Below are 18,247 nucleotides of genomic sequence, written 5' to 3' on the forward strand. Positions count from 1 at the left end.
GATTACTGTTTTTCTTGAAGTTAATTTTATTATGGTATGAACACCTAATTTGAATAATCTTTTATTTTTGTCTAGATCCGCTATGTATGCTATCACCGACACCCCCCAGGGGCCAAGTCCTTTTTCTTTATTCTTTTTGCTGGTTCTACTTCTCCATTTTAAAATTAAACTCCTGTCTCAAAATCTTTCCCTCCCTATTTTTACAGCTATGAGTAACTGAGGTCCACTTGCACCCACTTAAATTTTACTAATCTATACACCACTTATAAATACGCCATATACCTTCATCTCCTTGTTCACTTTAATTTCCTTCTACTCCCAACTCACCAGAAATTCAAGAACAAGAAAAGAAAAATGCCGCTAAAACAAGCGGTAGCTGTGTTTTTAGTGGCACTGTTAGTTGTGAATACAGTAGCAGAGAGTCCTTACAGATTCTATGAATTTAATGTTACTTATGGCACCATTTCTCCTCTTGGTGTTAAACAAAAGGTTGGTTTCTTTTTATCTTTTTGTTTCCAATAATGTAAAAAAGATTGTCCTTTTTCAGACCTTGTTTTCTTGGGTTTGTAAGTGATCATTTATCTTACAGTTTCTTTTTTCTGTATAGGGAATTCTGATCAATGGCCAATTCCCTGGTCCTGACATTTACTCCGTTACTAATGACAATGTTATAATCAACGTCTTCAACTACTTGGATGAGCCTTTTCTTATTTCATGGTAATTTACCTTTACAATCCCTTCAATATATACACTTTTAAAAGCTTGACATTTAATTTATTTAGGCTCTATATCTTGGATATGTGTTCATTCATTTACTGGTCAAAAAATTTAAATGCTGCATCTTAAGAAAACTAGTTGGACATGCATGTATAATGTCATGTTATATTGATGAAACAATGGCGATTCATTAACACTCCATTTCAGAAAAATTGAAGTCCTTGTATTTGATCCTTGCTCATCCCTGTCCCTCTTTCCCTTCAATGTGTTAAAGTTAAATAGTTATCAAATATAAAACTATATTATTTTTTAAATGAACCTATAAGAAAAAGTATCGTAACATGCAAAGAAAGAGAGTATTAAATTTATACGCCGCACATAAGTTTAGTGAGCTGGTTTTAGTTCGCGTATCTAGCTTTTTCTTTAACTAACTTTGAGCTATTTTAGTATTATATTGTAACCACAAGATTTATCAACTTATTTGCAATTAATCCATTGAAAAACGATGGAACGGTGTTTTGATCCCAGGTTGTGGAAATTAGGCAATCAATACTAGTTGAATTGTTTCTCTCAATATTTGAAAGTCACATGGTTGTTTGTACGAATACTCAAATGTTTGAAACACCAGACTAGAGTAGGTAATCATGTGACAAGCATGTGAAAGGTAGTTTAGTCATTCTGTACTTCTTCCTCTTGTGTCTTTGCATGTGAACGACATATGTAAAAGAGCCGAAAGCAAAATGTTAAATGTGACTATCGACATTTTCAGTACACCTTTTGAGTCCCCGATATTGAGTTTTAAATAACTGCACTAAAGAAAGATAATAATAACAGCACTCACAATGTCCCTCGAAATTTTTCCCCTCAATGGAAGTTAGAAAATGCGATGTTTAAAAAAAAATTAAGTTAATTGTAGCAACAGCGGCCAAAGGACGGCGAATGTAAGTTTTCCCTTTGGGTCTATCTCGATCTGGGCTTTGACAGTATGTTGATTACATTGTTTCTTTACGGAAAAGCGTCAAATTTGCCCTTGATTCCTAATGGAGCTTTAACTTGAAAGTGATTTAAACCGTAGTAAAAAGTTGAGACGTAAATATAAATATTTTTTCTCGATCAATTTGGATACGTGAAGTCCACTCATTTTACGTTGGAGCTCTGTTATTGATAATGGAAAATATGAGACAATTTCCTAACAGCAAAAGACATGAATGTATGAAAAGTTTAACTCAATGCAAAATTGAGCAATTTCTAATAATACATGAACAAATTTGGACCTTTTCCCTTCCTTTAATTTCTTGCATTCGTTTCTTATTTTTTCGTTGTCTAGGAAATATGATTGATAGTTTTTTGTGAAATATATATAGGAATGGAATCCAAAACAGGAGAAACTCATTCGAAGACGGAGTATGGGGAACGACGTGCCCAATACCACCAGGGAAGAATTTCACATACATTTTGCAAGTGAAGGATCAAATAGGGAGCTTCTACTATTTTCCTTCTACTGCATTTCACAAAGCTGCTGGTGGTTTTGGAGGATTCAGGATCCTCAGCAGGCCTGGAATTCCTGTTCCTTTCCCTGAACCTGCTGGCGATTTCACCGTCCTTATTGGTGATTGGTACAAGAGCAATCACACGGTACTATATTTTATCCTCGTTAATAACTTAAGCTTTGTTTACTGACAGTATAAATGAATTTTACACGCTCAATGTCATTTGATTAACGAAAACAACTAGATGCTTAAGTGTGGATTGTATTTCTTGAGGTATTGTGTTGACCTCGATTTTTTTGTACGAGACTTGGAGAATTTGTATTTGTTTTGATGATTGATACGTGAGTTGTTACCGGTTACTCTTTGAACTTCCATTTATGCAGTACTTGAAATCAATTCTTGACAGAAACCACAAGTTGCCTTTTGTTGATGGCATTCTTATCAATGGTCAAGGCCGTAATGGTGCTTCGTTCACGGTTGAGCAAGGTAAAACAATTGCAGGCATTTGAATTTAGGCAATTTTGAAGCCCAAGGCAATGAATTAATATTCTTGACAGATAGCTTTCTCTGATGATCTAACAATGAGTATCTCTTACAGGGAAAACTTATAGACTGAGGATATGCAATGTTGGATTGGAACATTCTCTCAACTTCCGAATCCAAGATCATAAAATGAAATTGGTGGAAGTAGAGGGTACACACACAATGCAAGAGATTTATTCCTCCCTTGATGTTCATGTTGGACAATGCTACTCTGTCCTCTTCACAGCTGACCAACCTCCTAAGGATTACTACATCGTTGCTTCAAACCGTTTCTCGTCTATTCTTATTGATACCACTGCTGTACTTCACTACAGCAACTCTAACCAGCAAGTCTCCGGCTTCCCCCCTGGTGGTCCGACCATCGAAATTGGTTGGTCGCTTTACCAGGCTCGTTCTATCAGGTATCATCACTTGCTTTCACCTATCGTTACTCATATTTGCTCTTTGTCAATAATTTCATTTTTTGGGTTGATCATATCATACACTTCTAGCGTGGTATTCATTTTCATTTTTTTTGTGTCTTAGGACCAACTTATCGGCTAGTGGACCAAGGCCAAACCCACAAGGATCATACCATTATGGTATGATCAACACAACTAGAACTATCAGACTTGCAAACTCTGCTGGACAAGTCAATGGAAAGCAGAGATATGCTGTCAACAGTGTGTCCTTTGTGCCAACCGATACTCCGCTCAAGCTTGTTGATTACTTCAAGATTGGAGGCTTTACTGTAGGAAACATACCTGATACCCCGCCCGGTGGAAGAATTCACCTCGATACATCTGTTTTGCAGACTGACTATAGGACATTCATTGAGATTGTATTCGAGAACAAGGAGGGGATCATGCAGAGTTGGCATCTTAATGGCTATGCTTTTTGGGTAGTAGGGTAAGCTGCTTATGAAGAGAAACAACACAAGATGTTTCTAATGTCATGACCTAAATGTTATGCACTTGTATTCTTTCTTAATGTTTTACTTATCTTAATATTCTTAATGCAGCATGGACGGAGGAAAATGGACTCCGGCTAGTAGGAACCAATACAATCTCCGCGATGCAGTTTCACGAAGCACAATTCAGGTAAGATAGAAGGAAAAACATATGATGTTACTTTGTTCCAACATTAATGAGAAAGAAAAGTAACATGAGTAAAATGTTGGAAAAATGCAGGTGTATCCCAAGTCATGGACTGCAATATTAATTGCCTTGGACAATGTGGGACTGTGGAACCTTAGGTCTGAGTTTTGGGCTCGACAGTATCTTGGACAGCAGTTATACATGAATGTATACACAGAATCAACCTCTTTGCGAGATGTATATCCCATTCCAATTAACGCTCTTCTATGTGGCAAAGTGGCTGGCCGGCATAAAAGACCGCTTTAAGCTAAGCTGCAAATCATGAAATCATTCTGCTGCTATACCTTTTCTTTCCATCAAGCTCAGGCAAAGTGAAAAAGAGAAGAATTTGACTTACATTTGATTCTTGTGTTATGTTATACACAGGCTCAGAGAGCAAAGTTAGGATAAAGTAATAGCTTATTACTGCCCCTATTAGTTTACCATAACTAGTTTGAATGACCTCAACTCAAGGTCCCATTCTTTCTTTGTTTCCACTAAACATTGTTGTTCTGTTCTATGTTCATTGTTTTAGTTGTCTTGAATAACAATAAACGAATTGCTGTTTGTTTTCATATCTAGGAGCAGAAATTCATGTTTTTTTATGTTTACTTCCTTTATGTTCATGACCAGAAGTTATGGTCGTCTACCATTCACAAAATCGGAGTCAGAAAATTGAGGGTACGAGATAAAACATACTCCAGAGTTAAAGAAAGAGGGATCACAAATTATTTTTAGTATGTATTTCAAGGAAATTAGATCAATCTTTAATTTGGATTTACTCATTGAAGCTTAAGTATTTTAGAAGGCAGTTAAAGTAAGTCATCTCAAGGACTTTAGGTGAAGATATTATGATTCAAGAGAGCAAATTTATCCGTGTACTTGGAGAAAAGGACCAAATTTACACTCCTTGTGAGTATCCTTTGGGCAAGGGGTATATTTATTTAAACTCCACTTAAATGTGGGTCCATAATCGGAGAGCCTTAAAGTTATCCAAACCTGTTCTGGATTGGCTTAGGTATACCTACTTTTTATTTTTTTTATTTTTTATTCTCACCTTTCAAAAGAATGACTCGAACACACTTGGAAGCGGAGGGTGCTCACCCATTCTCGTCAAATATACCTAGCTTATATTCAGTTTCTGACACAGCTCTAGCAACTCCTTCGTCTTATTCTTAATATTTAATACTGCATTGGATGTAACGTCAAAGCATTTAGCTTCTAGTTCTAGCATGAGAAAAGGTGGCGCCTCGCATCCCAAAGCCTTCGAATTGGCACAGAGAATGCCATTGACGTTGCTACTGGTGAGGAGAAAGCAATTGAGACGACTGTAGGTGCCATAGTATGGTCTACAATCAGAAACGTTATTTGGAGTGGGAGAAGCAATGTCGCTTGGAAATAGAGCAAGATTCACAGGAAACAAGTCCAACAGGAAATCCATCAAATCAGGCATATATGGAATTCAAAAAGCTACAGATAGAGCTCCGATCAAGGCAATTAACTACATATGAAAAACCATGACTCAGGGCAGTTGAGAGGCTTGAACAAGTAAACCCGTAGTTGTTCGTATCATATTATTACTTCAAACAAAATATTTGTTTTAACTGTCACATGGAATAATTGATTTGGTGTGATTGTATTATGTTTAAAACGTGGCAAAATATACTACTGTTGCTCCAAAACGCTGAGTGTTGGCCCGTTAAGAACTCACATATCCAGAAGATGAAAGTAGCAGAAATGAGGATGTTGCGGTGGATGTGCGGACACACTAGGATAGATAAGATTAGGAATGATGATATTCGGGAGAAGGTGCATGTGGCTCCCATTGATGACAAGATGCGGGAAGCGAGGCTTAGATGGTTCAGACATGTTCAGAGGAGAAGCCTAGATGCTCCGGTACGGAGGTGTGAGCAGCTGGTTGTGGAGGGCACGAGAAGAGGTAGAGGGCATCCTAAGAAGTATTGGGGAGATGTGATCAGGCAGGATATGGCGAGACTCCAAATTTCCGTGACACTAGATAGGAAGATGTGGAAGTCGAGTATTAGGGTTGTAGGTTAGGAGGTAGTTGAGTCGTGCCTTACTTCGTACCATTGTGGGACTAGCCATGCAGGGTTTTTGTCTAAGATAGCTAGTGACAATGTCGTGGCTTACTATTTCGCTTTTTAGTGCATGTCCTATTTACTAGCTATCGCTTTTTCTTTGCATCTTTCTTCTAGATTTCATGGTGTTCCTATTGTTCTGATGATTGTTGTGGTGATACTAATATTTACTAATATTGTCTCCCTTTGCTTTGCATCCTTCTTCTGGATTTCATGGTGTTTCTATTTATCCTATGATTGTTGTTGTGATACTAATATTGTCTCCTTTTTGTCCTTTTGTCTTTTTTTTTTGAGCCGAGGGTCTTTCGGAAACAGCCTATCTACTCATTCGGGGTAGGGATAAGGCCTGCGTACACACTACCCTCCCCAGACCCTATTAGTGGGATTTTACTGGGTTGTTGTTGTTGCTCCAAAACGCACACGCAAGTATACGTGGCCGTACAAGTAATAAGATGATAAGTCGAGTGTCGAACTCACATAGACTTGTATTAACTACCCACTAAATTCACCAAGATTGCTATTCAGTCGAGCCAATCAGAGTTCAAAAGTGTGATTATACTAAACAATAATTCTAACTAGTAACAAATTATCAAGCAGCAAAATGATTGTTGTGTATTCAGTATAAATAAATATTCCAGGATTGTGATCGATTTTCCAATCCTATTGTGTTCTAGTTAACTCTCTCTTTCATATAATTCACTCATGGTTGCTAATTAATCGAATAATTGCTCTCGTAACCTTCTCCCGAAGTACTACTCGCCTATTCTCAATAGATTAACGCCTATATTCCTATGAAATCAATCTATTAAGAACACATTAAGATTACGATATTTAATTAAGCACGGTGACTAGGTATATTCCTATCCTAACCACAAATTCGCTCCCCCTAAGGGCTAAAATCATGCTCTCTTCCAATTCTTCTCTAATCTAAACATGGCTTTTCCAAGTATAGCATAGATAGTAACTAGAACCTAACTGCTGATCAGACAATTAAATAATTAATCACAGAATTGAAGAAACAACCATATATTGGTGAATTATAATTAAGGTTAAGTCAACGTTAAACAACAATATTCATGGCTAAATCACAACCCCAGAACTCTGGGTTTTAACCACTCATGATAGTATCAAACAATTTCATAAGTGTTGGATAATAAAAATACTAAGAAAAGATGAAAAAAAACTAAGATATCCTCGCTCCCCGATGTTTCTTGTGTGTATTTTCCCTTCAAAATGGCGTCTCCCCTCCAAAAATAAGCTTAGTCTTGCTTTTATACGCGTTGGGTAAGTCTAGGACCGAAATAACTTTGTCCCGGGTAAAGTGAGAGAAATTTCCGTCACCAGCGACCATGGCAGCATGGGGCGCTGGCAATTTAAACATTCTGTCCACAACGCCACAGGTGGCCTGGGGCGCTGCATATGGCGTTGGAATTCCACATTTCCCATTTTTCCTCCGTTTTGGCTTTAATCTGGTACCTTTCGCCCCCAATTGCTTCTGGATGATTTCTACACATAAAAATACCACAAATTAATATAAATCAATACATTTTACATCCGAAATCCATGAAATACGAGTAAAACATGAGGCGATATACATATAAATATATATACTTTAAGCTAAATATCAACACCTAACACTTAGACTCTTGCTCGTCCTCAAGCAATGGGACTATCAACTATTCACTAACTACGTACAAATCTCAACTATAGAGGATCACTTCAATTTTTTTAACCATACACTCTACCCTTGACTATGATCGATACCGGCAATCAAGCATGAACATACAAAATTCACATTCTTCCCATTTTAAACATGCCCAAATATATCCATTTCAATTCAATCAATTCAAACAACCTATCCGTAACCACTCTACCTCAAAAGCCGACTTGTTACCCTTAAGCACCCTCAACTCATGCATTCACCCAACAAGAGACGTTTACAATATTACCAATCTTTCATGAGATCATGTGCCCTCACCAAAAAATAAAAGAGTGAACATAGAATAGTCCACACATTCAAGTATGCTTTTGAATATAAATTAAGGACATCACACAATTGAACAAAATTCGCTCACTCTTACAAAGAATTCATGTGCATCCCGTGGTCGTACTATAAGCTTGCCCGTAGTGTACATCTCTACTAATCTAAGCTAGCCAAATCTAGGATCAATTAGGACTTTAATGTTGTAATGTTTGCTAAGGGATGGGTAGGATACATTTAGGAATAGTGACTAAACCTCCCAAGCACTTTAATACACTACACTCACAAATCGAGCACATATTCTTCTCAACCAATTCACTCGCCACAAACCATATACAACACAACCCTTATTTTCATTAAGCACTTCTATACTCCCACTAGCATATATTAGTAAGATTAGGAGGTGTGTATTTTTTTTACATTATTTGACTATCATTCTTTCTTCTTTTTGTTTTTGCAATTTTTCTTTTTCTCTTTCCTTTTTTCTACACACACTCCATACATTAAAGTTCATCAGCTAGTGACCTTTTTTCAACTTTAGTGCACCAAAGGGCCCTTCCATGGTTCTACTCGAAAGATACTCCCAAATATCTCACCTTACTTCTTGTAGCAACTAAGTGCCTTAGGAGGTACAGGTTCAACAATCTCAAATTAAGAACAAAATAGGGGTACGACTTGTAATGTGGGTGCCAAAGAAAAGGTCTTTATGCTCAAAGGGGCTAGCAACGGAAAATTTATCTTCAAGTGACAAGCATATCTATGCTCAAGCAAGAAACGCCTACGTCATCTCCTAGATTAGCACAACTTAACAAATTCGCTTCGATTAACACACGGGGCAAGTTCTAGACTACACAGGATAGAATAGAGAATCACACATACATTGCACATGACTCAATCAAGACAGTTCTGTTCAACTCTCAAGTCAAGCAAGCACATATAATTGAGAAATTTAAGCAATGATACACTATGTGGCATACAAGTCGAACAACTCAGAAAAGGCATCATAAAATAGGCTATTTACTTTACTTAGGCATCACAATTCAAACCAAATGCACGAAAAGATAGATTGCATGTCATAGTCTAATATGCCAGCACCAAACATGTCACTAGGTATCTCAGAGCAACTCAGTTTCTTCCTAACCTACTCCTAAAAAAAATAAAGTACTCGGTTCGAGCTACACCCTTGGAAAAGAATCGGCGCCCAAAGAAAAACCAAGGGATACTACCTAACTATCCTTAAAAAAAATCTTTTTGGTGTTTTAATCGGACTTTGTCCCTCAAGAAAATTGTCCAACAGATCCATCGTTGGGAAAAGTCCGAGCTTTTTCTATTTTTTTTTTCTAAAACAAACTAGACTAAATAAAAACTAATAAAAGAAGCAAATTGATACAATTTATACAAAGTACATCACAAGTAGTAGTTCTCCCACCCCACACTTAGCATATGCATGGTCCCCGATGCGTGTAAAAATATAAAGCAAAGTAGGGTGAAAAGAAAACTCCCTGTCAGTCGGAGTCCTCCTCATCAGCATGCCCGCCATCCGTAGCTTCGGGAGCATCATCATCAAGTCCCAGGGGAACCAAAGCCATCGGCCCCATGACATCATCACCACTCTCATCCTCCGTGTCGGAGCCTTTGCAAGTGTTTGCGTCCTCCAATGAGTGAACGGGGCTTCCAGGTGCAACTCCTAACATCTCTTTACAGTAACTAGACAAATCATTGCGTAAATGCATACGCTCCTCGTCTGATACACCCATCCTGCTCATGATTACATTCAAGGAGTTATAAAGATACCTGTTGAAGTTCTCCTCTCTTTTGTTCCGTGCTACCTGAGTGATCTTAGACGTAGTCTCCAATAAGGATGTTATGCCCAATAGCCCTTTAGGAGCCTCCACCACCTCATCATACCCAGGGTATTCCGGTACCTCCCGGGAGAGCATATATTACGTGAGCATGTTGCCAAAGAAAAACTTCTTAATCTGCCGCCCAAATTGTGTGTGGGCCATCTCCCCCAGCATGATCCCACTCACATTAATGGGTCTCTCAGTGATCAAAAAGAATATTACACACACTCGAGCTTAAGTACATTAACTATTGTGTTTAACTAGCATGAGTCGGGCTTGCACGAAATTCTGCCACACTTTGGCAGTTTTGTTGAAATTAGATCGAACCATCTGAAGATGGATATCGCCTTGCTTTCTGGTCCACTTGGCATTTGAATTGACGCCACAAAGAGTGTGATGTATCTCTGTGTAGCTTGGGCATTTAAATGATTTCTTTAGCCTCCTCGGGTTAGAGTTCTCAACCCCCAAAAATTCACATAAGGCCCGCCTATTCAGTGGCACGTCTATTCCATGGACATGTGACCATAACAAGTACGCATTCCAGTTGGCGTACAGTTCCTGCACCATGCTCAAATTTGCATGGCCCGGGCATTCTATGAGTTTGTCCATGTGTAATTCTCGCAATCGGCCAAACACGTCCGGGAAGTTCTTTTCTAAAGCTTTCACATTAATCCCCATCTCGGAGACGTACCGCCCATATGGAATGAAGTACCTTGCCATGCAATAGCAGCATCACTGACTAGTTTCAAACGAGACCTCGGTTGGAATGGTGCATGTTGTGATCCCTCGGCAACTTATTTCCCCTTAGATTGCCTTGAGGATATTTCTCTTTGCTTGCGCTTTTTGGGTGCGGGGGCAGTGGTAGAGGAATTTCCTATTCCCCTGCCTTTGTTTGCATTATCACGAGGCATAGCACCCTACAACACAAATAAACATGAATGTGAGAACGAATCAAGAAATCCACCTAAGGATATCGTGCGAGTCAAAAATGACCCCACACTTAAAACCGAAGGCTCAATGTATTATACTCACAATCACGTGGTTTAAAATGCATAAGTGTTGCACCACAAGGCAATGGGTACTCAAGACTTACCCATGTCACACAATAGCTAAAAGGCACTAACTATGCCACACAAACAAGTGATTGATCATGGCGAAGTGAATTAACCTCAATGTAAGCAAGTGGCATATGGTACTTCATTTTTACAGCTACTACACTAAATTAGCTAATCCTACAAAGTGCTACAATATACATACATAATATAGGATACATGGTGTGGCCGATATGTGTGCATTAAAACCAAGCTCCCAAGTATGTAAAATCATCCCCACACACCCCCACACACCCCACACTTAGCCCGATATCATATACACCTACACTCGATTGCTCAGACTTCACCGGTGCACAAAATATTCATTCAAGCATTTTAGCAAACACCTTGTGGGCATGAAGTGTGTGCACTTTAGTTGAACAATGGTGGAACATGGTGACCCTCCCAAATTTCAATTAAGTAGAGGGAATTCTAGTTTACTACTTCGTATACAATACAACCACAACTAATTTCGGACCACCCACCATAGAACAAGTCTTAAGAAGCAACTTAGGTGCAAAATTTGGGGATTAGGGTATTGGGGAGGTGGGATGTTTATTATCATCTACCTATTAAAAGAACAATAATAAGAAGAAGAAGAAAACATACCTGTAGAATTTAGAATGAGAGTAAGAGAGAAGCTGGAGAAATTTTAGAGAGAGGAGGGAGAAGGGTTGCGGGCAGAGAAGTTGAGCGTGAGAGAGAGGGAGCTGGTGAGAAACGGGTGTTTGGGAGGGGGGTGTTATGTTTTAATTTGAGTTATGGATGGGTATGGGTTATAAGGTGGGTTATAATGTTAGTATAGATGGGTATATGGGTTGGGTTAATGGGTATGGGTATTAATCTAATAAATAAAACAAAACCAAAAAAAGAAAAAATAAAAGACTTACCTGCACCCCCAGCCCAGCGCCCCACGCTAGGCCTGGCGCTGAGGGGTTTGGACATTCTGTAAAGGGCACCCTAGGCAGCGTGGGGTGTTGATTCGCGATTTTTTTTGAAGTAATATCCCGATCCCCAGAGCCCTTTATATATCCAATTTACATGCCCCACATCATTCTACCTATAAATTCTATGTCTACAAAAATAATGCAAAGTCTAGTCTATTCTAACTAAATAATTTTAAAAAAACTAAGCTATGAAAGCAATAAAAATTGGGTTGCCTCCCAACAAGTACCTGATTTAACGTCGCAGCACGACGCATGATCTCGCTTACTCATCAGCGAGTACTACTTTGGTCTTCTCACGATCAATTATTCCTCCCCAACAGTGCTTGACTCTATGTCCATTCACTAAAAAATTTCTTTCACCATTTAAAGCATGTAGCTCAATTGCACCATAAAGAGTGACACTCACCACCTCAAATGGGCCTGACCATTTTGATTTTAACTTCCCAGGAAACAACGCCTAGAATTGAACAATAATACCTATTGGCCTGGTTCGAAGTGACGTGGTTTTATACGCTTGTCATGCCATCTTTTCGTTTTCTCTTTGTAAAGCTTAGCATTTTCGTAAGAGTGCAGCCTAAACTCATCGAACTCATTCAACTGCAAGAGTCTCTTCTCGCCCGCGGCTTCAAGGTCCATATTCAACTTTTTAATGGCCCAGTACGCCTTGTGTTCAAGTTAACAAAAGATCACTTCTCATATTGAAAGATAGTTCCTCATGCTTGTTTTATTTTTCCTTATTCATTCTTTTGCTCAATATTCCCATTCTCATAGTCAAGAATATACGTGTCTCTATTTCTCTACACGATTTATATCGAATTGTATCGCATATCCTTAGAACCACACACAAAATCTAACGTTATCCGATTTTTCCGGTAAACAGTTTGGCGCCCACCGTGGGGCCAAGGGTAACAGTGATCGTTTGATACAAATCTAAAGTGCACGCTAGCTTACAATTTCAAATCAGCAATGGCTTTACTTATCGGCCACGAAGCCGGCCTTCAAGATGAAACCAACAACTTGGCACCCGGGGCAGAAAGGCCAATTAACGATGGCACCGAGGCTCGAATCGAAGTACCTGAAATTCGAGCCTAAATACCATTGGATGTCAATTCACAAATAGCTTTGGAGAAAAATCAGCGTTCCGAATCGGAAAGAAGCATTCAAGGCGGTACTCGATCCGTAGCCCGAGATACCCAAAACGCGGGGGAAATCGGGGCCAGCTTACGTATGATCTTCGAGATGCTACAAGCCCAACAAGTAGTGATAGCTCAGTTACATAGCCAAACTCGCGCACAAAGCAGGCCGGATTCCAATCCACTTCGAGAAGTCACCCCCTGAACAGAGCCTGCCATGGTGAAATCAAACGAGCAAGAATCGGGGACTACTCCCGGAATTACTAAATTGCTCGAGGAACTCACAAAATGAGTCGAAGCTAACGACAAGAGAGTGGAAACATACAATGCTAGGGTCGATCAAATCCCGGGGGCTCCACCATTGATAAAGGGGCTTGATTCGAAAAAAATCATCCAAAAGCCTTTTCCGTCGAGTGCGACGCCGAAACTAATCCCCAAAAAATTCCGTATGCCCGAAATTCTCAAATATAACGATACGACTGATCCTAACAAACATGTTACCTCATACACATGTGCCATCAAAGGCAACGATTTGGAGGACAATGAGATCGAATCTGTGTTGTTGAAAAAGTTCCGGGAGACCCTCTCGAAGGGAGCGATGATCTGGTATCACAATTTACCACCGAATTCCATCGATTCTTTTGCCATGTCAGCAGATTCGTTCGTAAAGACACATGCTGGTGCCATAAAGGTTGCAACAAGGAAATCAGACCTCTTCAAAGTAAAGCAAAGGGAGAATGAAATGCTGAGGGAATTCGTATCCCGATTTCAAATAGAACGCATGGAATTACCACCGGTCACAGACGATTGGGCCGTACAAGCTTTCACCCAAGGGTTGAACGAGCTAAGCTCGACAGCATCACATCGACTAAAACAAAATTTGATCGAGTATCCAGCGATAACTTGGGCAGATGTACACAACCGATACCAATCAAAAATTAGGGTCGAGGATGATCAGTTGGGAGCTCCGTACGGACCCGTGCATCAGAACATGACAGTTACTAAAAACCAAAAGGAGATCGACAGAGAACAAAGGTCGAACAGAGACCGAAAACGACCGTACATCGCAGATCAGGTGAACAACGGTTCAGCACGCAATGCAGTTCGTAACAATCAAAGGATTGATCGAGGGCAAAATTCTCAGGGACTTATGAGTAAGAGAGGCTTCGATAAATATGCCGATCCTATAGAAGCACCTCGATTATCAGAATATAACTTCAGCGTTGGTGCATCTGCTATAACAAGCAAGTGACATACGTTCCCATAGACAAGCTTATATGGAGATGCCCCAATTGGTGTTTTGTATGCAGTTCTATATGCCCATAAGGCATCATGTAAATTTGCAGCCCAGTCCTTCCTATTCACACTCACCATTTGCCCACAAGGTATTCACCCGAATTGTAATACCTTTGCAGTTGTTCTATCGCCTCCATGATGGTCCCCATAAGGTGATGTATGACAATCATACAACACTAATTCCACCTCCTTTTTGGGAATGCATCTCCTCATCAACTGATCAACACACTGCTTGTACAAGTATGGCTCATCCAGTAGTAGAAGTTCACATCATGTAGAAACCTCTTTCTAGCATCAGATTCAATTTTAGGAGGAAGTACCCCACTTACAAGATAATTCACATAGTCTGCATACCATGGGGGAGGGTCTTGGGTGGTAGTAAAAAGTTGCTCATAAGGAAATGCCTCTTTAATTTGTCCACCCTCCTCCACATGGTCATGATTTTTCAGCCTCGATGGATGGTTAGCTACTTGGTTCTCTGTGCCCTTCCTATCTCATATTTCTACATCAAATTCCCGCAACAACAAAACTAGCGCATCAATCTAGCCTTGGATACTTTTTTTTTTGTAAATAAATACATGATTACTGCATGATCAGTATGGGCTATGACTTTTGTTCCCACCAAGTATGCCTGAAATTTCTCAAAGGCCCACATAACGACCAACAACTCCTTTTAAGTGGTGGTGTAATTCAGCTGTGCATCATCAAGAGTCTTACTCGCATAGTAGATAGAATAAAACATCTTGTCCTTCCTTTGGCCTAGCACTGCCTCAATATCATGAGCACTTGCATCACACATAAGCTTAAATGGTAAGGACCAATCCAGTGCCGCAATAATGGGGGCAGCCACTTACTGCTTTTTGAGCTCTTCAAATTCCTTCAGGCAGGCGTCATCAAAATTGAAAGTTACATCCTTTTCAAGCAACCTACACAAGGGAGTAGAAATTTTTGAAAAATCCTTAATAAAGCGTCTATAGAATCCTGCGTGTCCCAAGAAACTCCGGACACCCTTCACAGAAATGGGTGGAGGTAATTTTTCAACCGCCTCCACCTTCGCCTTATCAATTTCAATGCCGCTCCTTGACACTCTGTGGCCCAACATGATGCCTTCTTGAACCATAAAATGAAACTTTTCCCAATTCAACACTAGATTTATTTCTTCACAACAGGCCAACACCTTGCTCAAATTATTCAAACAGTCATCATAAGAAGACCCAAATATTGAAAAATCATCCATAAAGACTTCCACAAAATTTTCCACCATATCGGTAAAAATAGCCATCATGCATCTCTGGAAAGTGGCTGGTGCATTACAAAAACCAAACGACATTCACTTGAAGGTGAAAGTACCATAAGGACAAGTAAAAGTGGTCTTCCTCTGATCCTCTAGGCATATGACAATCTGGTTGTACCCCGAATAACCATCAAGGAAAATAGTATTCATTCCCCGCCAATATGTCCAACATTTGGTCAATGAATGGAAGTGGGAAGTGGTCCTTGTGGGTTGCTTTGTTGAGCCTTCTGTAATCAATGCAAACTCTCCACATCGTCACAGTGCGAGTAGGAATTAGCTCATTTTTCTCATTCTCTACCAGAGTCATCCCCCCGTTTTTAGGCACACATTGCACTGGGCTTACCCAGTTGCTGTCAGAGATAGGAAAGATGATACCTGCATCGAGCCACTTAATTCTTCCTTCTTCACGACCTCTTTCATAATGGGATTTAATCTCCTTTGCTGCTCAACACTGGGGCGGTGTCCATCTTCCAAAAAGATTTTATGCATGCAAAACGATGGACTGATTCCCTTGATGTCAACAATTGTCCACCCTATAGCCTTTTTTTGCTCGCGAAGTATTCTAAGCAATTTTTCTACTTGTACATTAGTCAAGATGAATGAGATAATCACTGGCAATGTCTCAGAGTTTCCCAAATAAGCATAGCGCAAATGCGCTGGAAGGGGCTTAAGTTCTAGCTTTGGAGCTTCTTCAATAGATGGCTTAGGAGGGGTCAGAGTGATAGGCTTGTCCAACTCCTCAAATCTCTCAAACCCATGTACATAACTACAAGATATGTCAAGTACTTTCTCAATTTCTCCCATTATCTCATCTTCACTTTCTTCTTCATCCCCAATTAACGCTCGTTCAAGATGATCTATGGGGCTCATATAAGGCACCAATGACGTAGCAACGATTTCCACCACAGAAATCATGGATAGCTCTTCATAGTGGGCTGGCAATCTGAGTGCTTTATACACATTGAATATCTCCACTCGATCACCTACTATCATCGTCATCTTTCCTTCGCATACATCAACAATATCTCAGCCCGTGGCTAAGAATGGACGCCCCAAAATAAATGGGATTTCTTGATCAGGCTCGTAGTCCAAGATAATGAAATCAGTAGGAAATATAAAAGAACCCACTTAAACTAATACATCTTCAATCACTCTATCAAGTTGAGCAAGGGAGCGATCAACCAACTCTAAGATTACCGTTGTTGGGCGCGGCTCACCCAACCCCAATTATCTGAACACAGATAGCGACATCAAATTGATGCTCGCTTCAAGATCACACAAAGCTCGCTTGACTACATGCTTACCAATCGATATTTGGATAGTGAAACTACTCGTATCCTTCAATTTCTGAGGTAGCTTGCTTTGAATTCTTGAGCTACATTCCTTAGTGAGTGACACAATCTCAAACTCGGTCAACCTCCTTTTATTTGCCACTATGTCCTTAATGTATTTAGCATATTTGGGCACTTCTTGCAGGATGTCTACCAGTGGAATATTGATTTTCACATGCTTCAAAATATCAAGAAACTTTGTATATGCGGCATTATCCTTCAATTTCTGCAATCTTTGAGGGAATGGGGGTGGTGGCTTCGCAACTAATGGTGGGGGTTTCTTAGCCACCACATCTTCAGCTGGCTTTTCTGAATCCTTTAATTTTCCCGATTATGCTTCTGTGGTGGCCGACTTCTCATTAAAGGTCACCTGTTTTTTCTCTTTTGACTGGACTTCCTCTAACTGTCTCTCATTCCTCAATTACATAACATTAATAGATGCCTTAGTATTAGCCTCAGTGTCGCTTGGAAGAGCTCCAACTGGTCGAGTATTTTGGGCGCTGGCAAGTTGCCCCATTTGTTGCTCCAATTTTCTCATCGCTGCTGCTTGGGCCTGCTGGTCAGCCATCAATTTCTCAATCATCTCTGCTGCTTGGGCCTGCTGGTCAGCAATTAATTTCCTCATCATCTCCTCAAGGTGACTCATCAAGTTTGCATGTTGTTCAACGTGAGGTGGTCTATATTGTTGTTGAGGTGCTTGTGGCATGTACTGATTTTGAGCACCTTGGTATCCACCCCAAGAGAAGTTTGGGTGATTCCCCCAGTTAGGATTGTAAGTGTTCCCATACTGGTTTGTCTGGCCCCTATTTGCATTACCCACAAAACAGACAAACTCTGGATTAACTGGGCATAAGTCGTTCGTGTGACCCTCTCCACATACTTCACAAAACAATTGAACCTGTTGCACTGGCTAGGTTTGTTGCTTGTTAATAACCAAGGTCATCTGATTGATTTGGTTGGTAAATGTGGAAATCTGCACTGAAAATGCAAAGACGACATCTAACTCGAGAACCCCTGCAGATTTTTGCACTGTGTGTCTGCCCATCTCTCCTTGCCAATCAGGATTGCTTTTGGAGAATTTGTTCAATAACACATATATCTCATCAAAGCTTTTCTCCAACACTTGACCTCCAGCTACAGCATCTACCACACTCTTTGTCTCAGAATGAAGTTGTCACGACCCGAAATTTCTCACCAATGGGACCGTGACGACGCCTAACATTTCACTTGTTTGGCAAGCCAACGTTAGAGAATCATTAAACCAATTCCTTATTTCCATTCGGTAATTAATAATAATTAACTAAGATGAAATATAATAAGTGCGGAATATCATAAAACTGTAATAACTACTACCACCCGGATCTGG

General features: G+C 39.9%; 1 protein-coding gene across 1 annotated transcript; it reads left to right on the top strand.

Annotated features, from left to right (window-relative positions):
• Positions 1-261: 261 nt before the first annotated feature.
• Positions 262-4,440, top strand: LOC107792406 (L-ascorbate oxidase homolog). The gene is made up of 8 exons (XM_016614617.2): positions 262-489; positions 608-717; positions 2,082-2,352; positions 2,591-2,693; positions 2,806-3,151; positions 3,276-3,638; positions 3,751-3,829; positions 3,920-4,440. The coding sequence occupies exons 1-8, from the start codon at positions 355-357 to the stop codon at positions 4,130-4,132; spliced, it is 1,620 nt and encodes a 539-aa protein (XP_016470103.1). The 5' UTR covers positions 262-354; the 3' UTR covers positions 4,133-4,440.
• Positions 4,441-18,247: the final 13,807 nt, after the last annotated feature.

This window comes from Nicotiana tabacum, chromosome 15, assembly GCF_000715075.1.
Source record: "Nicotiana tabacum cultivar K326 chromosome 15, ASM71507v2, whole genome shotgun sequence".
In the NCBI taxonomy this organism is placed as follows: Eukaryota; Viridiplantae; Streptophyta; class Magnoliopsida; order Solanales; family Solanaceae; genus Nicotiana; species Nicotiana tabacum.

Bases quoted from the DNA above. Each gene is read 5' to 3' on its own strand.
- LOC107792406 (XM_016614617.2), top strand. From the start codon at position 355: ATGCCGCTAAAACAAGCGGTAGCTGTGTTTTTAGTGGCACTGTTAGTT. The intron at 718-2,081 runs GTAATTTACCTT...AAATATATATAG, and splicing joins GAGCCTTTTCTTATTTCATG to GAATGGAATCCAAAACAGGA. The intron at 3,639-3,750 runs GTAAGCTGCTTA...TTCTTAATGCAG, and splicing joins TATGCTTTTTGGGTAGTAGG to CATGGACGGAGGAAAATGGA.